Source organism: Phocoena sinus, chromosome X (genome assembly GCF_008692025.1).
Source record: "Phocoena sinus isolate mPhoSin1 chromosome X, mPhoSin1.pri, whole genome shotgun sequence".
Lineage (NCBI taxonomy): Eukaryota > Metazoa > Chordata > Mammalia > Artiodactyla > Phocoenidae > Phocoena > Phocoena sinus.
The window spans coordinates 88,272,198-88,298,538 of record NC_045784.1 but is presented as its reverse complement, the minus strand read 5'-3'; the positions used below and the strand labels follow the sequence as shown (position 1 = coordinate 88,298,538).

Here is a 26,341-nt window from a genome sequence, read left to right as displayed (position 1 = left end):
TTTCATATGACCTATTATATACCACATTTCTATTCATTTGCTTTCCATTAACCTGTTGACCACAGAAAAATAGACTTGGAAGGGAACTTATAAAATCAAATAAAATTTACACACACGTGTGCATGCACACACACATAACCAAGCTGGTCCTTGGGTATAACAGAACCAAAGCTCAGAAGACATCAAAACCTGGTAAATTGCATTACTGAATAAAGAATGATAGCGATCTGAATAAACATTGATAATATTCTAAATAGGAGGACCAGTATCAAGCTATATTTCAAAACCAATCACCAAATGAAAACTCTGGTAGTGACAAGAGTCCAGGAGCAAGGATTCTGGCAGTACAACCATCTGCCTCTCCCTGCTCCATATGCTGTCCCACCAGACAGCCAGTCATCCCTGAAGGGAGAGCAATTAGCCTGTTCTTTCCCACCTCACATTCCTTGCTTCATTATACTTCACATCTAGGATAGCGCTTATCTACAGTCTGCAGACTTGGACTGGTGGCATCAGAACAACTTGTTATCAAATCTTAGGCCAGAAGGAGGAAGGACATCTGAGCCAAGGGCTTTCTTGCTCACAGAGCATTCTCTTCATGAAAGAACAAAGTACTACTGCTGTCATAAAGCCACCTAAAAAAGTCACATGAGAACTCAGCTATTGCTGCCCCACCTGAGTAGCTCTGTTTTTCTCAGCCTCTCCTTTCACCATGATGCTTTCTACAAATGCCCTGGCTGCATTATACCGTGTACATTACCAAGGAAGTACATGCTCTTGCTCTCAGCTCCCTGGAATAAGGGCAAGTTTTACTATTACTTAAGTTCAGGGAACATTTTGCCTTACAGAGCTGGATCTAGAAAAATGTGCACATGTTGTCTATTTTAATAGCTACCATTCATGACAGTGTAGTGATTAAGAGCGTGGCTTTGGTACCAGACAGAGCCTGGGCTTACATTACAACTCACTAGATATGGGTTCTTGGACAAATGGCTTCATCTCCTTCAGCATCAGTTTCCTCCTCTAAGGGGTCTTTTGAAGGTTCTGAAAGATCCAGCACACAACAACTATGTGGCCTTGAATAAATCATTGAACGTTTCTCTGATTCAATTTTCACATCTGTTCAATGAAGGCGATAACAGCACCTACCTCATAGGGTTGTTGTGGGAATTATATGTGTTAATGTAGATAAAGTGCTTAACTCAGTGCCTGGCATGTAGTAACTGCTCAACAAAGATTAGCTATTATATGACCAGACCAATCATCGTAGTCTGTCAGACTTTTAGCACATGGACCTGGTTGGAACTTCAGATTGCCATTTTGTGTGTCTCATCTTGCTGAGTCCACACTCACAAAAAAGGTCAAGTGAAAATCACCTCTCTTTTATATTTTCAGTCTCTTTGCTGTAACTGGGTTCTTCCTGCTGGCATATAACATGCTTATAAACTATGTAACCATGGCAAGTGGCTGAATCTCTCTGAACTTCAGCTTTTTCAGAGAGAGAGAAGGAGAAGAAGAAGGAGGAGGAGGAGGAGGAAGAGGAGAAGGAGGAGAGGGGGAGAGGGAGGAACAAAAGGGGAGGAGAGGGGAGAGAGGGAAAGTCTCTCCCATTCAAAATGAAAAATAAAAGTAAAAACTACCCTCTATTTGACCCTGAAGTTCTCTCTAGCTATTGATTTATTGCCCTCCTTCCATTCATCATCAAGTTTCTTAAAGGGATGTCCTTATTAGACATTTACACACCTCACAGCTACCATTTACTCCTTAACACACTGCAGTCTATCCTCTGCCTTCTTCCCCCTCATTCCATCTCATGTTCCTCACACTGCCTTCCTATTTGCTGTGTGTCAGGTCAACATTTTTCTGTCCTAATCTTTCATAACTTCCTGTAACATCTGTCAGAGCTGTCACACCTTCTTTGAAATTTTCTTCTCCCTTGGCTTTAATTCTCCAGTTTCCTCTCTCAGCCCTCTGGTCATTGCTTCTTGCTGTTCTCATACTCCAGTATTTCATCTTTGGCTGTTTGCACGCCTACTGCTTGGCTGTTCTCAACTATTTCCGTGGCTGTGATAACCTGTATGCTGATGATTCTCAAATTTCTATCTTCAGTTCTGAATCTCCACAGTTCTAGTCCTATTTTCCAATTCTCTGTTGAACATTCTGACCTGGGTGCCCACAAGGACCTCAAACTCAACATGTCAAGAGCCAAGCAGCTCAGAATCTCCTTCAAACTTCCTCCTCCATTCTTCCAAATCTTCGTGAGTGGCACTTCCACCTACCCAGTCACCTAAGCCAGAAACCTGGGAGGCAGCCTTGACAACTCCTTCTTCCACGACCCTCAGATCAAATCAATCCCCAAGTCCTGTTGAGTCTACCTTTCAAATATTTCTGAAATCTGTCCCTCCTTTTCTATCCTCCCGGATCTCATTTTGTCTCAGCTTTTGATTCCAGTATGATTTCCTATCCTCCACACTAGTGCCAATTTGACCTTTCTAAAACAGAAATCTTTGGGAAACTTTTCCTTGCTTTTCATCCTTCAATAGCTCCCTATTATCTTCAGGAAAGAGGCCACATTCCTTAAACTGACCTCCAAGAGATTTTCTGCTCTGGCCCCAGCCAGCGCCTCCAGCCTCTTCTCTCGTCACTCCCTCACCCCCCTAAATGCAAGCTGCATTTGACTAAGCTGATCCACCCACAGATCCCTGAACCCAATGACTCATCCTGTCTAATGCTCTGTGCCTTTGCACATGCTGTTCCCTAGCCCTCCTCTGACCTCTTCCACCTAAGGTACCCCTACTCATCCATCAAGACTCTAACCAGATATCACATTTTCACTCAAACTGTAGTGACAACCCCAACATCCAGACAGATTTGGGTTCTCCAATAATGCCTTGTACATAGCTCTATATTTGTACTTGAGAGATTATATAGACTTTTTTTTTCTGTTTCCCTCACACACAAATATGAGTTTTTAAGTAAAGAATTAAAATGTATTTCTTTCAATTCCTCATACCAAGCTCAGAGCATGAAATGAATTCGTTTTTGCTAGCTAATTTTTTAAGTAGTGAGCACTTAAAGTTTTTAAATTAAAAACATTTAAAAAATTTTTCAACCACTCAATTTCAGCATTAGTTCTCACCAGCTATACTTACTTTGCAAAGGTTGTGTCATGAGGGACTATACTATCAAGGTAAAAAGCATCCTTGTAATCTTTTCCTTTTCAAAGCACTTAAGTGGCATGTCATCCTCAGAGCAAACCTTTTAGGTAAAATAACTATGTATTCTTGCAAGAGATGAGGAAATGAGGCTCAAAGATACCAAGTGACTTACCCAAGTCTCTCAACGAGTTAGTGACAAAGCCAAAACCCTATTTCTCAGTTTTCCTATTTCTCAGTTTAATGTCTTATTTACTGGGCCAGGAATTTTTAAAGTCAGCTTCAAGGAGTCCTAGAACAGGTAACCACCACCTCTCCTCCCCTCACATACACACTATTTGCACATTCAGTCAGAGTAACTCTACTTTCAGCTGATATACCTACTTCACCATAATACTTCATTTGGGGTAGGAGTGGGGCGGGGGGAAGAGAGTTTACTGCTGCTTTTATAATTTGGGGGAAAAAAAACTGCATTATCTAAATACAAATTTCAGAGGTAATCCATTTAACAGTCAATGGGTGTTACAACTGTATTATTTGGATACTAGTATAGAAAGACCTTGTGTTTTAAAAATAAGCCAAAATGAAGGGCAGTCATGACAAAGGAATCTAACATTTGGGCATCTTTCTGACTCTAAGCTCCTCCTCAAATTATCAACTTACAGAAGTCCTGAATTCTTATCAGCCTCTCTCCCCTTACACTTACTAACAATGCCTTGTTGACTGATCCGTCTTATCAGTCCTCAATTTAACACTAATCATTTAACACTAATCATTAACTACTTCAGGCAGTGAGAATCACTGTTATAAAGACAGCCTTGACTATCAGGAGGGCAAGAATGCTTGGGAACTTTGGTCACAGTAGCACATTTGCTATCTTGACTGCATTTACCACTATTCCCACACAGAGAAACAAACAATTGGCTCTTTTAGAAAACTAATCTCTCATGGGATTTCCCATAAGGCAACTGGGTCAATGGATCACAATGTCTTAGAATTCTAGATGCTGGCACAATAGAGCTGGAAGGGCCTTCCCAGATCATTTTGTCTTGTCTGCTCATCAGACAACATGGGGACACTGAGGGCCTGATAGAATAAATTCCAGGCCCTAAGTGTAACTCCCTTTTTTTTTTTTTTGTTTCAAATTAGTTGAAGCTGTTAAGGGTAAGGATGGAATAGAAAGTGAGGGACCAAAGTGTGGCATAATTTATTAGTTTCAGAGACTCATTTCTGAGACTGCTCTGACAAGTTGACTACAGCAGATTCAAGGCCAAATGGAATCTGTAGCTGAGGAAAGTGTCCCTGTGATACCATTCAGTCTCCAACCTCTGCCATGTTAGTCTATTTGCTGATACCCACATTAGATGTCCAAAGTCCCCATAGAAAGTGGATAGCACAAATCTTGCCAACACTTAGGATGGTACAGGCGTAAAATGGTGATGCCAAGCTCCAAATTCTACAAACTCAGGGTATCCTTGTCCAGGGTTCTTTTGTGAATTTATTTGTGAAGCCCTTAGTCTTACACTTCTTTTACCCTCTCCCTAATGGAAACATACTTGTTATTGCCCATTTGATTAGCCTAAGCTTCAAGCTGTCCTTTAAGGAAGGAAATAATGTGACTTTTCACTAATACATCATTATCCTTCTTTGAAAAATACTCCATTGATTTTGGAGTTAACCTTTCCCGTCCCATCTCTTAGAATTTCAAATTTCAGGTGTATGAACCCTATTCACATAAGGCCACCTAACAGAGTACAGTAATGAGTCATGGAAATTAATCTCATTCATGTCTATCTGCTACTTATATATTCCTCTCTCTCTGATATCCTTGTGGATTCATTTTCAGGGTAAAGGATTCAAGGGAGAGAGAAAGGGTAAAAACTAATGAATATATCTTCAAAACTTCACTGGCACTATGGTTGATGTTATCCCTCAACCAAGAGATAACCAGTTAGGACTGTATCTACAAAACAGTATCCATTGCTTCCCTTTACTCTCCCTTGGGGTGGGGTCAGGGGCAGGAGTGCACTGCCTCTCTGACATCCCCATTTGTTATGTTCCTAACCACCTGGGAACCAATCCTAAGATGAAAAGGAAACATTCCCTGGCACTAACCTCTACCCAAGGGTGAAGGTGGGTGCTTTATGATGATCTTTGGAAGGTTTCTTGCAGCCACATTTTTGTTTCAGCTCACTTCAGGGGGAAGGCCAGGTCCTCAATTTTTATTGGGAAATCTAATTGCTTTTCCTGTGATTCCTTGAGCTCCTTCACTCTGTTTCACTCAAGGGGTGTACACTGGAGGTCCATTTGCCTTACTAGGTACAACCTCATAAGGTTAAAGAATGGCTACTGCCTGACTGCCCTTCCAGACATTCTTCACCCTGCTACTTAGCCTCCTCCTGGAAGGGTGAAAACCTAGTGTGGATTGGCATCCATTCTTTGTGTCTCACTGAGTCCCCAGTTTCCCAGAGGACCAACGCCTGAGATTCAGCTCCTTTGCAGGCTCTTAGTGCCCTAAAAAATCTCCCAAATTGAGCCCAGGTAAGGCAAAGTTCTTCAGTCAGCAATTTGAAGGTAGCGACTGAATGATCAGTATGAGAGGTTCACTCAACTGTGAACCCCATTAAGGTAGGAATAAGGCCTTCTTCATCTGTAGCTAAGAGCACAGTGTTTGAGACAACCGAGATGGGCAATAAATGCCAGCCCAATGAACAACCGCACCTGTGAAAGTAAGTGCATTTGGCCCTACTGCTAAATCTCTCCAGTTGGAAGGACCAATGAGTAAGTTTTCTTGTGTTTTTGGAGGAGGGAGTGGTGTAGGGGAGCAGGTAAGGAGGGAGTATGAGTCCACACGATAATTGGGAGGATAGGGTTCAGGGTAAGCTGAGGTTGGAGTTCTCTGGGTATTGTTAGTTTGAACTGGCTTTTTATTTGTTTTGTTTTCTTCAAAAGTCAGTGTTGGACTTCCCTGGTGGTCCAGTGTTAAGACTCCATGCTCCCAACGCAGGGGGCACAGGTTCAATCCCTGGTTGGGGAACTAAAACCCCGCATGCTGCATGGCGCGGCCTTAAAAAAAAAAAAGTCAGTGTTGTCCAATGATTTCTTCATCCCATAATCAAAAGCAGAGAAAGTTTTTTAAACTCTGCCCATAGATGTGAGAACAATCTCTTCAGCTGGCTTTCATCTATGAATATTGCCTCATCTCCCTCGGATTCATTCATAAATTTTTGTGGAGCACCCACCACAATATGCCAGGCACTGTACTAACTACGAAGGCAACACAGTGAAGAAGACACATAGCCCCTGCCCTCAGAGGGCTTATATTCTGGTGGAGGAGACAAACTGTAGTAAGTTAGTGGAGAATAGTAAAAGGGAAAAAGTATTATGAAAATATATAAGAGGGAGAATTGACCTGATTATGGTAGAAGCTGGGGGAAGAGGTGTCATGGAATGCTTCCCTGAGACAGAGACATTTAAGATATGACCTGAGGGGAAAGTGAGAGGGAGGGAAGCAGGAAGGACATAAAAGGAGGGAAAAGAGAACAAAGGGAGTTTTTAAAAGGAAAAAAATGAAACAGATTTGCATTTTGCCAAGAACATTCTGAGTCACAGTGTGGGAAACAAATTGTAGGGAGACAAGAGTAGGACGTTACATGAAGATGGCGATGGAAAAAGGGGAATGTGGTGGGTCCAAGGGGAACATAAAGCAAGGGCACGTCACCTGGTCCTGGAGGTCAAAGAAGGCCTCTGTGAAGAAGTGACATTTCAGGTGAGACCTGAAGGCTGGGTTAGGCATGGTGAGGAGCTGGAAGGGGTGAGGAGTTGAAGAGAATCTCCATCACAATAATCTTCTGCTTTAGCCACAGCAGTCCTCGTTTTTGCTAATGCTTTGGTCTCAACCTGTAATGCCAAGTGCCTTTTCTTTCTAGTCAAATCATGTCTATCTTTCTAGGCCCTCTCAAATCCCACCTTTTCTGATCACATCCAAATATGTCTTCTCTTGCTTCTAAACTCCTATTCCATGTTTGTCACTTAGCGTTTAAAGATACACCATTTAGTGTTGTTATTTAACTTTACACATAACCACAAACTCTATAAGCTCCTTAAACTTATGAACTGTCTTCGATTACTTTGGCATCACCCAGGGTACCTAGGTCAGTGATGGGCACATAAGGTACTCACTGAATGAATGAATGAATGAATGAGGCACTAGAGCCCCTGCAGGCCTCCTTTAGTAATTCACTATTATCTGTGAAGCTGACAAGGAAAAGGTTTTCTTTCCCTACAAGATTTCTGCTACTTGCATCCAAAGACCTAAGATTTGAAATCAATAGCTCCTTCCCACTGGTCACTGCTTCTCACCCCCCTTCCAATCCCGCCCCCTCTCCCACCACCATCTTCTATTGTTTCTTCTGTCTTCTGGTTGTCAGCCAGGATGAGAAAATGGTCTAGCTGTCCTCAGAGACTTACACCAGCCTGGACTGCTCTGCAGTGCCATGAAGGGCCAGGACTTTTGTTTACAGCTGGGACTATGGTGAGGCAGTGAGCACAGCTGACAGCCCCACGCTGGAGCAAACATCAATCTTCTTCTGTCCTCTCAGCCAAGTTTCACAGACCAGCTCTATTGAAAACTGGCTGCACCCGCCTGGGTCTCACTGACGTCCCACCCACAACTCTGGCCTGGGAGCTGCTGGGTGAATCTTGGCTTTGTACCTTTTAGGCACTGCCCTTGCTCTCTTCTCTGGCCCCAGCCTCTAATCATGCTACCTCAACTTTAGGGCTTTGAAAGAACTTGTCCTCCTAGGTCCCCACACTCCAAACAGTGCCCCATCTCTCCAACCACAACTTCTGACTCCCACCAGTGTACCAACACCTTCGTTTGCTCAGTCGAAATAAAAACACAACAACAACAACAAAGAACCAAACCACCCAGTTTTCAAAGTGTACTTTTATTGAGCCTGTCTTCCCAATCTGAGCAGACAAGGTTCCAGGCCCTTGGACACTCGCGTGCGTATATAATCTTTGCCTTCAGACGGCTTTCCCACTTGTTTTAAAACCTGCAAATCAGATGGGGCCTGTAGCCTTCAAAGCCTAGCCTTTGAGGTCCCAAGTGAGGGCCTCTTTGCCACATATTCTGCTCCCTGGTCTCCTCCTTCCCTAGCACCTTTGCCCTCTCCAGCACTCACCTGGGGTGAGAATGAAGCCCCTTCTCTTGCCCCCAGGTTCTCTTTGCCTGTGTTTCTCTGCCTACTGGCTAACAGTTTTCACCAATTAGCTAAGGCCTGTTTCCTGGTTTTCACCCTCTCCCCACTCCCAAAGGCCTGAGGGAGATGATTCACTTCTCTCACTTGCAGTAGCTCATTATAGCAACACTTCTTCAGGGATCCGGTAGAGAGGGACTGCAGACTGGAGGAGTCTCCCCTTCTAGGAGACCTTCTCAGGATTTCCAGCACAGAGACTTTTTCAATCTAAAATACCCCCCTCCACATATTTTTACATGGTACCTTCCTACTAAATGTTATCACCCAAGCCCTTCGTTAAAAGAGAATCCCATGTGTGTTCTCCTTCCCAGGACTGATGAAGCACTTTTTCCTTTTTTTTTTTTTTTGTCTTTTTTAACTGTTTTATTATGGAAACCTTCAAAAAACACAAAAAAGTAGGAAGACGAGTATAATGAACCCCCATGTGCCCATCATTAAACTTCGACAATTTAAAGACACAGCACTTTAAGTGCTACTGGTTTGTCCTCTTTAATACGACAGCTGAAATTTTCAAAAGGCATAGCTTTTATCATTCCCAGTAAAATGGGGACTGTGAGTGCAAGTTATAAGCACGAACATAGTTATCTCTGAAAAAGGGCTCAAGGCATCCTCTCGGAGGCAATGCTCAGATTGTAGGAGTCAGTATACACTGGGGGAAATCAGTCCTCATCTCTGTTGGTTGATGTGTACTGCAGATGAGTTGACATGATGATTCCAAGTGAGGTGTGCGGTTCACAAAGCCACACATTTTGGTGAACCGCATGCTAAACTACTGACTCAGGAAGGGGAAACCAAGGGATTGTGTGCAAGTCTGGCATCCCAAGGCCACTCAAGGACTACACTGATTACATTCAGGTTCTCAGTCATTTGAAGTAACCTCTTTCTGCCACATGGATGGGTCAGTTGGAGCAGGGCAGGGGTTGATTACAGAAGAGGAGACGAGCTAGAAGAGAATAGATACCCTAAAAGGATAAAACTTTCCCATGACTAGTTCCATCGTTGGCCCTGTCTGTCATGGGCTAGCAAACTAGACTGATCCAGACTAATTTGCTGAACTGGTTTTATGAAATCCCTATAGAACAAGGCAGGTACAAATAGATAGAAAAAACATCATTATTAAAGAAATACCATTTTGCTTAGCCTTGAAATATTAGGTTTTTAAAAAACTTTTAAAGTAACCAAACATTCTTTTAAAAATCATCCAATAAACTAGTCAGAACCAAATGAAAAAATATCAAATTAACCTTAGAATGGAGCAATTTCATCTACTACCCAGAAACCATGGGAAGACACTGGTGTCCCTCTCCACCCTCCAGAAGACACTGACCACTACCTTCCAGACCTAACCACGAGGTAAGACAAGCAAGGCCAGCAGATACTGTTGGGCAGAGCAGGTTGTACCCTGCACAAGGGTACCCAACTGAGAGGGAACAAGTGGGGGCTGAAATTCATTCTTCAACTGCCCTGGTAGAGCTCCAATATCCCTGAGAATAAAAATATTTTTCTCATTGTTCCACTAGAGTGGACACTTCTCTGCAATTTGTCTGCCCCCAGGTGGCACATGTTTCTAATTAGCACAAAGTCATCATATGAGCAAATGGTGGCCTTGAAAATTAACTTAGAGATCTTAAAGCCATCAGGTGTTCTGTGAAGGCTGCGACCATAGCCTGTTTGGCCTTGGGCCTTGAAACCAAACATTGACCAAAGGTATATTTCCCTTCCAGTTGACACCGATTGTGAAGACACTGATTCAGCTGTAAAATCAAAGGGAAGAAGAGTAACTCACATTTTCTGAGGATCTAATAAGAGTCAGGAATCTGCTGAAGCTTCATCCCACTAGTAAGTGGAAGGGGCAGGAGAGTATTCACATTTGAGAGGGTTCCATGGCATAATGGGAAAAAACATGGGCTCTGAAGTCACAGATAAGTCTGAATCTTTGGTCTGTTGTTTACTAGTTGGCAACTTGAGTAAACATTTAACTTCTCTGGGCTTCACTGAGGAGTCACTAAGACAATTGATGTAAAGAGCTGAGCATAGTGCTGCCTGGCACATAGGAGGCATTCAGTTCCTATGTCTTTTTCTGCTACTACCCTGACTCCAAATTTAATTCACATTATTCACACCCGTGGCCTTAGGGCCTCATGCAGTAGAGCATAAGGACAGGTCTACCAGACAGAATATTGGAGGGAGAGTCAGGAGACGTGGGTCCCAATGCCAGATATATCCCCTGTTATATAGTATATTGGGTAAGTTACTCCCCTCTCCGGACCCCATCAATAAAACAGGAGAATATACCTAGCTCTGACGCTGAAAGGCAAGAGCAGAGGAAATTACTTTTCTTGGGCACCTGCCATGAAATATACACTAAGCTAGGCCCTTTTACATACCTTATATACACTAAATCAGCACTGTCCCATAAAACTTTCTGATGGTGGGAATGTTCTATGTTTGTTGATATCTAATTTGGTACTAACACTAGCCATAAGTAGCTACGGAGCCCTTGAAATGCGGTTAGTGCAACTGAGGAACTAAATTTTTAATTTTACTTAAATTTAACTAATTCAAATTCAAATACCTATGTGTCTAGTGGTTACTGTATTGGATACTGCAGCTCTAAGATTATGAAGCAGGAATATTTGTTCCCATTTACTATATGTTGAAACTGAGGCTCAGAAAAATTAAAGAACTTGCTGAAAGTCACATAAAATAGTAAATAACTAAATCAGATTCAAAACAAGGAGTAGAAAGTTTAGCAGGGTAGTACTGTCAGATACACCAGGAATTACCTAGGCTCTACTACTTACAAGTTACATAACCAAAGAGAAATAATTATAGTCTCTAGAACTCACTTTCATCATCTATAAAATAAGGATAATTATCACCTAATTTATAGGCTTATTGTTGAGATTAATGGGTTAGGGCTGTATAGAGTGTCGCTTTCAACAACTGTCTTTCCTCACCATCCTTTTTCCTCCCCCACACATAGAAGAGGTTTGGACATAAACTAAAAAAGATAACTGTAGGGTAGAGAGCACTTGGGAAATATAAAAGCAAGAAAGGAAACACTCATGAGCTTTCATGTGATATTTTATTATAGAATGGAGATGAGGGAAGGTATGAAATCATCAAAATACTTCCATTTATTTGGTTTGCTTCCCTGCCCTCTTCTTGATGCTCTAGTCAACGTTAGCCAAGGCAGGGAACAAGGTGTCTGTGAGCATTCTGAGGCCCAGAAAGACAAGCTACTGTGGCTGAACAACATAGTACTGTCAAAGGCTTGGGCTCAAAGGACAGGTAAAGCTCCATTCTGGTTCCCAAACTTTTGTATGCACTGAGAAAATAAAAGGCACCTCTTCACAATAGTTTTTAATCTGTGAAACGGGACAGATAACACGCAGGGTGTCTCAATAAAACATATACAGCATTTATTATTTTGCTTTACATTCTGTAGTACCCTCTAGTGGAGTGTACAAAAATAAGCATTGTATTTCTGCCCTCCAAAGCAGTGCTTTTAACTTCAGTGTGCATTGGGATCACCGTAACAGTTTGTTATAACAGATAGCCAAACCCTACCTACTCCTAGAATTTCTGATTAATTAGGTTGGAGGTGAGAATCTAAATTTCTGACAACTTCCCAAAAGGTGATAATGATGCTATTGGTGTGTCTGGGAAACACTTTGAGGACTTCTGCTCTAAATCCTGCCCTTTCCGGGTGTGTGCTTGTGTGTGTGTGTTCATGAGCACACACATGCATGCATGCACACATGTGTAAGATCTATAACTGAAAGAGGTATAACTTTTGTTGTTTGATGTTCATTTATTAGTATGCATCTAATAAGGATTTTGTGAAGAATAAAAGAATATCCATGTGAATGATATGACACAGCATCTAAAATACAGAAAGCATGAAAAAAACTGAGGATCACAGAACATTAATCCCAGGTTCTCAGAACTAGTAAGTGTGGAATGGGGTTTAAAATTACGCCTCTGGGCTTCCCTGGTGGCGCAGTGGTTGAGAGTCCGCCTGCCGATGCAGGGCACACGGGCTTGTGCCCCGGTCCTGGAGGATCCCACGTGCCGCGGAGTGGCTGGGCCAGTGAGCCATGGCCGCTGAGCCTGCGCGTCCGGAGCCTGTGCTCCGCAACAGGAGAGGCCACAATGGTGAGAGGCCCACGTACCGCAAAACAAATACAAAAACAAAAACAAAAAAATAAAATTAGGCCTCTGACTCCAAAAACATAATAGTTTAACAGGACCACTACAGAAAATAGGGTGAAAACACACATATCTAATCGTAATTTCAAAAGTAAAAAGATCACTTTTCAACACCAGGGTCCAAGTCCAATAAAGAGAAACATCTTTACTGACAAAACAGCCATCTATATTTTCCCTTTGTTGGGGGGCAGCATTTGAAGAGATCTTAACCCCACAGAAAGGGTTAGAATCTCATCAGCATTAGTGCCTGGGGTCATTTATCACTTCTGATTTCCCCCCCCCACCCGCAAAAGGCAAGTAGGAAAGGAGAGAGAGATGGGGGGAGGATTTTTTTAAGGAGGAAAGAAGGAAAGAAATGAGGTGAAACGTTTGAATCAAGGGCCATAGTCCCCTGCCTTGTAGGGCTAGTAACAGAAGTTAATTTAATTTTTCCCTAGCAATGAAAGATATATACGATCTCTATAGATTGGAGAGTTCAACAAATCAGAAAAGGGGGGGAATCCCATAATTCCAGGGACCAAACAGCCAATCCTTTGCTGGAATTTGGCGGCATCTAGTGGCAAACTCAAAAGGTATAAACCTCACCCAGAGAACTTTCTGGAAAATTAAGAGTGCGTACTTGCCTGAAGAGCACTCTGCGTGGAGATCAGGACAAAAAGGTAAGAGAACCTCAGCCCCCACAGAAATTCGGAGTCCCTAGTGGAGGGGAAGTCTGTCGTATATAGATATTCTCAGCAGAAAATTGTGCCAGGAGAATTGGAAGCAACTTGAAGAGGGGAGGGCGGACGGAGCGGGGGTTGGGGGGGGAAGGCTATTAGGGAACAGCAAAGAAGCTGCTTCTTGGAATTGCTAATATGAGAATGGGAGGGTTTGGTTCTTCACCGCTGGAGGGCTACGGTTTAGAACAGGATTTTCACGTGGAGAAAGACGTGGGAAGAAAGTGTATTTTTAGGATCTAAAATTAAATCGATTGGGGACACCGAAATATTTCTAGCTAAGACCCTTTATCTCAGTTACGGTCGCCTTGCCTTAATTACTTAATTTTCCTTTTCCTGAGAATAATTTTCAAACATACACAAAAGTAGAAAACGATCCGTTGAGCGCGCGCACCTACGCGCGCACACACGCACATGCACCCGCTTCGGGACACACACCGGCCCCAACGCTAGGGGCGCACGCCTGCGCACACCAGCTACCTCCAGCGCCACGAGGCCTGGCGTTCACGCACACGCCAAGCCCAAGGCCACGTGGGCTCGCCCGCGCGCAGACGCCCTGACACTGCGCGGCCGCAGAGCCCCCCCGCACCCCAACTCGCACACACATCAAAACCCCCACTCTACCTTATTTTTTTTTCCTCCAAGAGTTGTGCAACAGGTTCGGGGGCGTGGCCCCAGATTTGACCTAGCGCTTCCCCACTCGCGGGAACCTTAGCTCATTTCCGCCCATCCTGTTTCCGCAGGCCACGTAGACACTTCCTTTCCCAGTGGAAAAAAAAACCCATAATGCCTCCCTGCAGGAAAAAAAAAACAAAAAAAACCCCTCTGGTCTGGGGAACTCTGGGTCGTGAAAGTAGGCCACGTGAACACCCTGCCCTATAGACTTATGACCCAACTCCTGTCGCGCTTTTGGAGGGCGGGCTAAGGACCTAAGAGGGCGAACGTCATTGGCCAGAGCCCGCACTAAAGGAGGAAGGTGACTGGTTTGCTTCAAGCCTTACCCGTGAAGAAGCAGGCTGCTAGCACCCGCCTTTACTGCGGCGAAGTGTCATTGTTGACGTGGTGGGCTTCGTCCAATCATTTGGTTATAGAACATTCTAAAACTTAGATAAGACGATTGTGACTGGCTGGAGGGCATAAACCCGCCTCCAGGGTGACGTGTCTGCCTATGGATATCAGTTGCCAGAGAAACCTGGCTTTACTATGGCGGTTGGAGGGTCGGCAGTGATCACACGTCGGCTGCTGGAAAGAGCTGGATTCTCGTTTCAGGTTTCGGGGTGGGGGTGGGGAGAAAGGGTTGACGCTTTCCTCTTATCGTCGCGTATATAGACAAGATTAACTAATGGCTTTACAATCTGGCAGAGCTAGATTCAAATTCCTACTCGCCAACGCCCAGCTTGGGCCGGCTGCTGTTCTTTCTGCGTCTCGGTTTCCATGTTTGTAAAGTGGTGATAATAATAGTATCTACCTCAGAGACGTGTGCCTCCGAGGCGTGTGCTGTATATTAGTGCGTGTAATATACGAAAGCGAGGTAATATAGTACGTATAATAACTTAATACGAAGCCTGGCTCCGGAAGATAGTAGCTATTATTGTGGAGAGAAAAACCCGGGTAATAGAATGAGAAAAAACATAAAATTATGTAAAGTCGTTCATTACAGTGCTTTTCCTGCCCATCACCCCCTTCCCTAGAAGAAATTCGAGATATAAGAGAGACGTATCAATCTTTACCGATGAAATAATTTATTTGGGAATTACCTCAAAATAGCGGGGATTGGAATTTTCCATATTGAAAAGTTTAAAAAAAAAAGCGGCTTGGGGGTGGGGAGAGATGGAGAATGAGAGCGAGCTGGAGGTGAACCGCATGCGAGGAGTAGGCCTTGTTTGGATCCTGATTCGGACACACCAACTATAAAAAAATAAATGTTTAACACGCATCGGGAAATTTTGAAGACGGATTCGATATTTGATGTTTTTTAAGGAATTAATGACGATGTTTTAGACGTTGTAATGGTATTGTGGTTATGTTTTCAAATTGTCTTTAGCTTGTAGAGATAATATACGAAAATATGGATTAAATAATAAAATGTCTCGGATTGGCTTCAAAATACGTTGATATCTAGGATTTGCTTCAAAATAAGATCAGCGGTAGGGGGAAGTGGGAAGGGGTATAGATGAAACAAAATTGGCCCTAAGTTAATCGTTTAAGCTGAGTGATGGCCATATGGGATTCCTTATATTATTCTGTCTACCTTGGTAAGTGTTTGAAAATTTCCATAATAAAATACAGAAAGTCAGCTCTTCAGTGAGCTTGAAAAAAACGGAGTGGGGGGGAGCAGTGGGTGGGGTTATAGATAAAACAAGATGGCCTTCAGTTGGTAATTGTTGAAGCTGGATTATACATTCGTATAGGTTTATAATATTGTTCCCCCTACATTTTTATCCATTTGAAATTATCCTTAATAAAAAGTACTTTAAAAAAGCAAAAACAAATTATCAAAAATCAGGGTAAATGTACAATAAGGTAAATTTGAAAATGTAACCACAAGAAAGGAAAAAAAACACTTGTACATTATTTATCAGCTTTGGTGTCCTTTGTGTGTGATAAAATGCATTGATGGAAAAGAAAACGTTCATCTCATATCTTTTTATTTTATGTCCTTTCCTGTCCCCTTGTTTGACCTTCTAGGCTACCATCAGAAAAACTAAGTTTGCTGAATAGTGAGGATCAGAAGATCTGATCCTGATTGCAGAACATCCCTAATTACAGAGTCTTGGGTAAGTGCCTCCCTTCTCCTGGCCTCAGTTTGCAAACAAGATAATTCCACATAACCTTCCTAACTGTCCAGGAATATTTTGAGGATTAATAAGCGCCTGTCTAGGAAAGCACTCTACATTTATAAGAAGGGAAGGATGGAGCTAAGTCCATTTGTGCTTCCAATATAGAAAGTGCCTAAACAACAGAGGGCTGTATAATTTTACATTCCTTGATAAAAGATACTGTAATTGATCCCCTCTAGTTAGCTCCATACATCTTTTTTTTTTTTTTTACTTTGTGGCATCCCATATGCAGCATAATTTAGTGGTTAAGAGCAAATACTGACTTCCTGAATATAAATCCTAGCTCTGCCACTTATTGTGTGATCCTGGGCAAGATACTTACTCACTTTGTCTCTAAATTTCCTCATATGTAAAATAAAGATAATAACAGTTCCTACTTCATCGGATTGTTGAGGGAATTACATGTAAAATTACAGGACATTGTTTGGCACATATAAGTGTTTGATTTAATAATTATGACTCTTAGTCCTTCTGCTTCATCCTGTTTTACACACACGTACACATGTGCACACACATGTTAATAAAAGCAGTGGATACCTTTTTGGAGTTGTAAAAAATAATAATACTGTTGGTTTCTCTCCTGATTTTCCAGAAGCAGCAGTTACTACTAGAACTGAATTCTGAAATTATAACTTCTGACTTACCCTAACAATCTAGAAAGATATTGAGTATGTTGATCGTATTTATTTATAAGGGAATTTCCAGGAGCTATAATTTTAACTAGCAAATCATAACCATATTCAGTCTGCTAACAACTTTTATATCATTCCTGTTTTGTCTCAGACTCAAAAAATATCTGTTAAACATAAAGGAAGTGTTCCAAGATCCAGAATTGATGTAAATGTAACTGACATGGTATATATGCATTTAAAGGTTTATTCCAACAAACTGTTGGAGATATTGTTCACACTCACTTGTGACACATTCATACACAAAAATGTCAGCATTTGGAGTCTCTATTCCTGAATGGCCCATCACTTGCATGAGGAGATGAAGGAAGGTTTTTCAGTCTCTTGACAGTTTTATTTTCCCATGGAGTCACGATATTTTCCTTTTTACTTTTTGTTCTTCTGAAAGCTAGGTTGCAGAGAAGGGCACTTTCCTGGTGGGAAAGATGCAACAGATGGGTAGGCACAGAACCCCTTTACGGGAGGCCATTTGGAGAATGATTAAAGGTGAAAAGGAGGGAGGTGTACTGTTAGGCCAGTAGCAGCTCAGAGAAGACAAGGGTCAAGGTAACCTGAAATGGAGAAAGCCTCAAGGAGGAAAAGGACCTTGACCAGGGCCTCTGAGGATGGGCAGAACCTAGAAGGGGGGAAGGAAACCAGTTCAAATGGAATGCCTACAAAGTATATGACATACAATGATAATTAACTGAAAAGTCTAGCTGTGTGTTAGAACCATGGATAAGAATACATCAGAAAATCATTATGAATTTTAAATATGTGTATTTTAATATAAATCTTTAGTCACATAATTGGTCATGTGAATCAGTCTCCTTGTAACGTAAAAAGCTAAAATATTACAGAGTAGGCCCAGGTCTCCTTTTCTCATACCTCCAATTCTGTTACTCTCCCCAGAGTTAACCACTATTATCAGTTCTATTTCCTTCGAGATCTCTAATTATGTACCTGTTTTAAAAATGTATATGGATACATATAAAGTATTGTTTTGTGTTTTCTTTTACATAAATATGGTGTCACATTATAGGTATTGTTTTGCAACTTATTTTTATTCAACAAATTGTCTTGGATGTCTTCACGTCCATTCATAGAGTTCTGATTCCACTCAGTGGCATTCCTTTAACTAGCATTATAGTCCATGTAATGGATAAACCACGTTTTGTTTTGCCAAATCACTATTGATGGTCCTCTAGGTTGACTCCAGTGTTTTGCTGTTTCAAATTATACTGCATCAAACGTCCTTGGAACCCATGTACAAGTGTTATTCCAGGGCAATATTTATGTCTTTAAACTGTAATGATTAAACCAGTGTTGATACTGGTGTGAGAACAGACATCACTGTGACAGAACAGATGACCTAGAAACAGTGATACCTTTAAAAATTGAATAATCAAAAATCATTGGGAAGAGAGTACCTTAAAAGACCCGTAGAACTCTAGGAATTTAGAATGTTATAAATAAGCAATTCAAATCAGTGGGGAAAGGATAGGCTCTAATAATTAATACTAGGAAAAATTAGCTGTATATTTGGAAGAAACTATAAAAATACTGAGAAATAATATAGGAAATCATTTAGAATACTGATTTGGGAGCATTTTCCCCCCGGCATGACATGCCAGAGTTCACAAAGGAAAAGGTTGTTGACACATTTGTGTTTCTTATACACACAGAGACCCACTTAGAAGAAAAATGACAGTTTGGAAAAAATATTTCCAACATACCAAAAAACCTTAGTGTTTAAATTAAAGTCAATAAAAGAGGCAAAACAACCTAGTAGAAATGAGGATAAATATTTACATAAGAAAAAGATACATATGAATGTCTGAAGGTATGCTCAGTATCACACAAATGCAAATAAAAACCTCTTAACTACATACTAGATTTGACCCCCCCCAATTTTTTTCCCAAAAAGATGTTTATCCAGTGTTATTGAAGGTGTGGGTGAATGAACTTTAACGTTTTTGCTGGAAGTACAAATTAAAACATCTCTTTACAAATTAATTTGCCTCTATGTCATCAGAGTTGTAAATAAGCAGATCCTTTGCGCAGTTCCACTGCTGAGAATGTCCTGAATAATTATCTAACATGCTAATATGTCTGTAAACTGATGTCTGTACACCATTTCTATAGTAATGAAGTATTGGAAACAACCTAAATGTTCATTTACATGGGGCTGGTTAAATTACATTATGTGGAGATTATAGAACGATGCAGATATTAAAAAGAATGAGCTAGATATGTGTGGATATAGATGGCCGTGATAAAGTGAGAAAAGGTGGGGAGCAATATGTATCTCACATTTGTCAAGACAAATCAAGTAAATGCATGATACATATTCACAATATGAACAGACACATTTAGTTTTAAAGGTAGGTTTTTGTGTGAATGTGTACATAAAAAGATTTGAAGGCATACACACTCATTCTGGGATTGAGGTGGGGAGGGAAGGTGGTAAGGGGAGAATGCCCACATCTTTATATATTCTGGTATTTATAATTACATAAAGGAACTATTACTCAAATACTACAACAAAATTAATTACTCAGGCAGGAGGAATATAGATTTTCAGTTCACAATTTAAATAATTTCTGGGTGGATTAAGGAATTAAAATATAAACATCCATTAAAATATCTTAATCTTTAAGCTTAATGGAAGGAAAAACCACATATTTCATCATACAAATCTTAATCTTATCAGACACTAAACTAGGGGATATATTTGCCCAATATGACAATTGATAAACAATTGTAAATGTTAAACTCATTAAGAACCAACTCAAAATGAATGGGTAGAGGACAAGTAAAATATAACTGGCCAGGGAACACATTTTTTAAATGTCAAAACCACTAATAAGAAATACAAGCTGAGTAGATACACCCATTTTCCTTATCAGATTTACAGTGCTGGATAGCTGGTGCCGACCAGAGTTGTGAGGTTGAAAATTGGTACAACTTGTGGGGAAAGTAATTTGGCAACATAATTACCTCTTAACCTACTAAATCTGCATCTGGGAATCTTAAAGGAATAATGAGGACAAAAGATATTTTACTTACAGGATAGATTGAGGGGGAGGGTCACTTTCCAGAAAGGGGGTGGTTAAGTAAATTAAAGTATGCCCATTTGGTGGATCTCCTACAGCTCTCAAGATGTATGTATATTATAACCTTACTAACATGGGGAAATGATCCGTTGTAATAGCAAGTTTTTTTAAGTGAAAATCTGATTTAATACCAGGATGAGGTTACCTCGGAGTATTTACACAGAAATTGAAGATAGAAAACTAAGGCAAACATACGGATGTGTTTTCTCAATATCTGGCATACCCTAGAGCTCACCTGTAGGGAACAAGTGGAAAAATATTTGATGACTGTCGTCCCTAATTTGTGCTTCCATTTTCCCCATGTGTTGAATCACCTCCTCACCGATTCACTAATGTATACCATACCCACCAGGGACCTAAGTGCTACTGCAAAAAGCACAAGATACATATTACACAAGGCCTATGGCAAATGGAGGTTAATGATGTAGTTCCATAAGCAAAACTAACACATGAAACATTTAAATACTAAGCTGTGGAGTACTAACGGCTTCATATGATACTGGCGATGGGAGTGAAAGGTGGGCTAGAGTAGTTAGGAAACTTAAAGAGGAAATGGGACTTTCGTGATATTTAGATGAGGGAGATGAAGGGAGGAAGCATGACTGGAGTTAAGAGTGGGTATACAAAGCCAGTAAACAATGTTAATAAAGTCAAAAACTGGCAGATTTGAAGTTTAAAACAGCTCAAAGCAATATATAGTGCTAACGTTTTTAATGAATATGCACAGCACGTCTGCCACCAAGCCATGGAATAATGTAAGCTAGGAAGGGAGGTACAAAGTACAGTGACCTAATGAAACTCCATAAATTTGTATTACAAGTAGGAGCCAGACATCAAAAGGATGGGTCTTCCCTCCGTTTGATATTTGGCTTCCTACTCCAGGTAGTAATAGTTGCTTGATCTGTAGAATACTCAGATGAAAATAAAGGTACTGAGACAATTCTCAGAAAGGCTGCTTCCCTGGCTTTATTAAGTCTGGGCAAAAATCTTGACTCGTGGGTATTTTTCTGTACCATGTCAGGTATTTCGTTCAACTTGGGACTTTATATGGAAAATAGAATTTGTAGAGAAAGATGAAACTCACCCACTTAATGAGAGCCAGGTAGAATTCCTTGTTGTAATTTTCTCGCGCATAAATATATGTAATCAATGCCAAGGATATACAGTAGGTTCAGGGATCATTCTCAAGTTCCTCACTAAGGAATTGATGATGACCAGTGTGACTTCCAAAAGAGTTCCTATGCAGCCTGGCTCTACTTCTGTGTGTTTTACAGTCTGGCTGGCACTGGGTCATCCTGCTTTCTTTAGTTGCTATTTTAACTATATACCCTTGTTTTGTGGAAGGTCTGCCCATTATTAGTCCCCAGTTAGGTTTTCTGGATTTCACCTATATAACTTAACTAAATTCTCTGATATCCTCACATACTGCGTCCCATCTGTCCCAGTCACAAATTTTTTTTTAGAAACACTTTGTAAGCTTGGTAGCTTACAATATAATGCCATGAAACTCCAGCCACTCTCTGATCCTTCACAGGATGTGTCTATATATCCCTCTCAGCCAGAAAGTTTCTGATTCCCAGAGGGTCCGTGTCTGTATTCACAGATCTTGATGCTCTCTGAGGAGCACCTTTGCTCTGATTTCTGCTGAGAGCTTTGTGTTCTGTCAGAGGATATCATTTGCTTAGAGATAGAACCCAGGCCTCTCTGCCAATAACTGACTTCCCTGACTCACAGCTCTAGTTTTCTGGCATTTCTCACCTCATTTCCTCTTCAGGGATTCCCTGACACCAGCCCACATAATCTTAGGGGCTAGCAATTGGCAAAAGGGCTTTTTTTCTGTGGGTTAAAATTGTTACCAGAGAAACCTGGTTTAAGGCTTGCCTACCATCATATCTCGTTCTCTCCCCAAGGTTACCCTGGCTTTAATGGTGTGTTTATTCATCTAGTTACTTTCCTGTGTATTTTTTTAATAGTTATTTGCTTATTTGGCTGCACTGGGTCTTAGTTGCAGCGTGCGGGATCTTTTTAGTTGCGGCATGCAGGCTCTTAGTTGGGGCTTGTGGGATCTAGTTCACTGACCAGGGATTGAACCCGGGCCCCCTGCATTGCAAGCGCGGAGTCTTAACCACTGGACCACCAGGGAATTCCCAACTATCCTATGTATTTTTATACACATCAGTGTAAAACATAGAAATTGGACCTCACTGTTCATAAAAACTTTCTAAAATATTGTTATTTCTCCACTTGTGCTATCTCTGGGATCCTCTTATACACATTATTATGCAACTTGTCTATTTACCTAATAGTGTATAATTGAACATCTTTCCATGTCAGTACATGGATCTCTGCTTAATTCATTTGAATGTTCTTCCATGGTGCATACATAATAATTTCTATTACCATTTCCCTGTTGAAGAATATTTGTTTCCAGTTCTTTAGTATTACAAACACCACTGCAGTGAACATCCTTGTATCCATGTTCACATATGCAGGTACTCCTGCAAGGTACCGTGCTAGCTTTTCAGCCGCATCGTATTTATGAAATTCTTAACAAGAACCTGTGAAGGCTAGGGGTAATTTGCTACATTCCATAGATGAAAAAACAGGCTAAGAGAGCTTACATATCTTGCCCAGAGCCTCACAACCCATAAATGGCAGAGCCTTACTGAAGTAGAAGTATGTCTAACAGCAGAACTCATGTATTTTCTTTGATATCACAATTGTAAACCACATGTTTTTAAATTAGATTTTTTCCCCCAGTATTTCAGAAAAGTTTATCTTCATTGCTGATGTCTGCTTTCCTTTCTAGGTTGTGTCTCCCACCTCATCTCTCCAGACATCCCAGAAGATCTGTAAGATTCCATCTGGGAAAACACTAGGAGTTTTTGGAAGGGAAAGAAGGAAGAGGATTACGTAAGTCAAAGGACTTGTTTAATCTGTCATACCATAAGAATCACAGAACACTGTTTTTTCATCTTTATCTCACTAACCCTCTATGCTGCATTTTACAGTGTAGATTATCTCTTTTCCTTCTTGAAACTCTCAACTACTTTGGCTTCCAAAATAACATTCTTCTAATTCTCATATGGCTGCTCTGACCTTTTTGTTTTATTTGTTCTCTCTCTCTCTCTCTCTCTCTCTCTCTCTCTCTCTCTCTCTCTCTCTCTCTCTCTCTCCCCCCTCACCCCTTAAATACCATTGTTTCTTAGGTTTTTCCAGAATTCTGTACTTGGTTCAGTTTTTCTTCTACTACCAGCTATATGATGATTACTCTCAAATCTCCATTTCTGGTTTTGACCTCTCACCTAAGCTTTAAAGTCATTTGTTTAACTCCATACCTCACACTTACTACATCTAATACTGAACTTCTTTCCTCTCTAATCCATTTCCTCCTCCTCTAGATGCAGTCTCATTTGGTGATATTACTATGACCTAACCACCCATTCTCAAAACCCTGGCAGTCATCACTGACTTTATCCCTCACCAATTTATTATCTCCTCCAACAAGCTATTGGTGAAAGTGGTGTTCGGTAGCATTTCTTGTTTGCTCCGAAAATATTCTGTGCCTATAACTATCACTTTAGTAACCTTGTTGTTTTATAATTGTCACTTTAGATATTCGAATCCCTAGCGCCTAGCATAGTACATGTCCAGAAGCAGATAAGCAGTAATGTATGATGACTAACTGAATGGATGAATTACCCTATTTCCTATTATTTTATTGCTGATTCCAAACTAACCATTAAAAATTAGTGCTTTTATTAATTCATTAATTACTCAGGCTTAAAACTGTGGAGGCACCTTTGACTCCTCCCTCTCCTTCATTTACCAAATTCTATATTCAGTTTCTCTTGACTCTGTCATCGGCTTAGTTCAGGCCTACTGGACTTACAGAAAAACCTTTGCTGTTACTCATTTTGCCTCCAGCCACCTAAGTTAATCTTTCTTGTTTCTTTCATCTTGTCATTTTCCTGTTCAGAAGTCTTGAGTTTCAGTTCCACTGCCTTTTGTAGTTTAATTCATTCTTTTGCTAAAATTATATTCCTGTCTTTTGAGTGGCATTGAAAAGCTAATTTATGGGCAGGTCTGATGAGTGATTGGGTGGGCTGAGAGTAGTGGGTGGGTGGTAGTGAGGATCAAAGAGAGAGAAGAGGTAGTAAGTCACTTACAGTTAATTCGTTGGCCCTGAAATAGGATTTGAAATCCAAATTCCAAGAGAGTAGCGTGTGTTGTGCTTTGATAGGTTTTTAGGAAGTACGGTGTGTTAAAGGTCACCATAGAAAACAACCAAGTAAAATACTTTATATATTACAGTGGTTGGAATAAAAACAGGGTTGAATGAGTTCCAGAAAGCAGGGTTCTCAAACTCGTGGACAACAATCTGCAGACGAAGACAACTTCAAAAAACCAACTAGAAGCAACATGCAGAGAAGTAAGATGAGAGGGGCCTCCTCGGGAAAGAAGACAGCTGGTCCCCAGCAGAAGAATCTGGAAGCAGCACTCCCAGGCAGATGGGGGGGTCGCTCTGCAGAGAACCCCCCTTCAGGGTCCGTGAGGAAGACAAGAAAGAACAAACAGAAGACCCCTGGGAACGGAGATGGTGGCAGCACCAGCGAAGCACCTCAGCCACCTCGGAAGAAAAGGGCCCGGGCAGACCCCACTGTTGAAAGTGAGGAGGCATTTAAGAATAGAATGGAAGTTAAAGTGAAGATTCCAGAAGAATTAAAACCATGGCTTGTTGAGGACTGGGACTTAGTTACCAGGCAGAAGCAGCTGTTTCAACTCCCTGCTAAGAAAAATGTAGATGCCATTCTGGAAGAGTATGCTAATTGCAAGAAATCGCAGGGAAATGTTGATAATAAGGAGTATGCAGTTAATGAAGTTGTGGCAGGAATAAAAGAGTATTTCAATGTGATGTTGGGCACTCAGCTGCTCTACAAATTTGAGAGGCCCCAGTATGCCGAAATCCTCTTGGCTCACCCTGATGCACCGATGTCCCAGGTTTATGGGGCGCCACACCTACTGAGATTATTTGTAAGAATTGGAGCGATGTTGGCATACACGCCCCTTGATGAGAAGAGCCTTGCATTATTGTTGGGCTATTTGCATGATTTCCTAAAATATCTGGCAAAGAATGCTGCGTCTCTCTTTACTGCCAGTGATTATAAAGTGGCTTCTGCTGAGTACCACCGCAAAGCCCTGTGAGGGTCTACTGACCACTCACTGTTATGTCTGGTATCTGTAAACACTCTTTTTGTTCTTAGTCTTTTTCTTGTATAATTGATGTTCTTTAAAATTGTTAATGTATAACAGGGCTTATGTTTCAGTTTGTTTTCTGTTTTGTTCTAAACAGAAAATAAAAGGAGTGCAAGCTCCTTTTCTCATTTCAAAGTTGCTACCAGTGTACGCAGTAATTAGACAAAGAAGAAACATTCAGTAGAACATTTTATTGCCTAGTTGACAACATTGCTTGAATGCTGGTGGTTCTATCCCTTTGACACTACACAGTTTTCTAATATGTGTTAATGCTACGTGAAAAAAATGCCCTGATTCCTAGTGCCAAAGGTTCAACTTAATGTATATACCCGAAAACCCATGCATTTGTGCTCTTTTTTTTATGGTGCTTGAAGTAAAACAGCCCATCCTCTGCAAGTCCATCTATGTTGTTCCTTAGGCATTCTATCTTTGCTCAAATTGTTGAAGGATGGTGGTTTGTTTCATGGTTTTTGTATTTGAGTCTAATGCACGTTCTAACATGATAGAGGCAATGCATTATTGTGTAGCCACGGTTTTCTGGAGAAGTTGATATTTTAGGAATTGTATTTCAGATCTTAAATAAAATTTGTTTCTAAATTTCAAAGCAAGAAATCTGCAGTGTGCCTTTAATGTTACTGAGGCTGAGAAGTCAGCAGGCTCAGGAAAGATCTAGGTGGTATTAAAGGAGAGAGTTCTGACCCCTAGTGAAAGAATTCCTTTTATTGGGTGGGGCAGCCAGGTGTGTACCCTGCCCGGCCAGTCTCCCTCATCTCCCCTCTGTGTGGCTTCTCAGGGTGGGATTGCTTCCTAGTGCTGCTTGTAAGAGCCACTTTTGCTCCCATGCTGCTTGCCTCTGTGAGTTGGGCTGCTATAATAGGATATTTAATAGGATATTTAATGGGATGTTTAATGGGTAATGGCCCCTTATACTTATGCAGACCTTTGCTCTTTCCCACCAGGGGGAGCATGGGCAGCCACCTTCAGTATTGTATCAGAAATACTTGTAGATTTGGGGCCAAGGATGGCAGCTTTCCAAGCTCCAGCATTGATGCCATGTTCCCTATGCTTTTATAATCCCTTGGACATAAAGATTGAGAATCCTAGAGTAGGGTGT

The 26,341-nt window shown here is 41.1% G+C and overlaps 1 protein-coding gene across 3 annotated transcripts; it reads left to right on the top strand.

The window, feature by feature from the left end:
• The first annotated feature begins 13,129 nt into the window (after window positions 1–13,129).
• MORF4L2 (mortality factor 4 like 2) lies at window positions 13,130–25,839 on the top strand. Of its 3 annotated transcripts, none has more exons than XM_032620068.1 (4): window positions 13,130–13,290; window positions 16,036–16,124; window positions 22,781–22,884; window positions 24,286–25,839. In XM_032620068.1, the coding sequence occupies exon 4, from the start codon at window positions 24,310–24,312 to the stop codon at window positions 25,174–25,176; it is 867 nt and encodes a 288-aa protein (XP_032475959.1). In that variant the 5' UTR covers window positions 13,130–13,290; window positions 16,036–16,124; window positions 22,781–22,884; window positions 24,286–24,309; the 3' UTR covers window positions 25,177–25,839. The 3 variants fall into 3 exon arrangements, with proteins under 3 accessions (XP_032475959.1, XP_032475960.1, XP_032475961.1); XM_032620069.1 differs by having other exon boundaries at window positions 13,205–13,290; window positions 24,304–25,839; XM_032620070.1 differs by lacking the exon at window positions 13,130–13,290 and adding an exon at window positions 14,344–14,616.
• The last annotated feature ends 502 nt before the right edge of the window (window positions 25,840–26,341 follow it).

Excerpts from the sequence above, each read along its gene's own strand:
- MORF4L2 (XM_032620068.1), top strand. The coding sequence starts at position 24,310 with ATGAGTTCCAGAAAGCAGGGTTCTCAAACTCGTGGACAACAATCTGCA.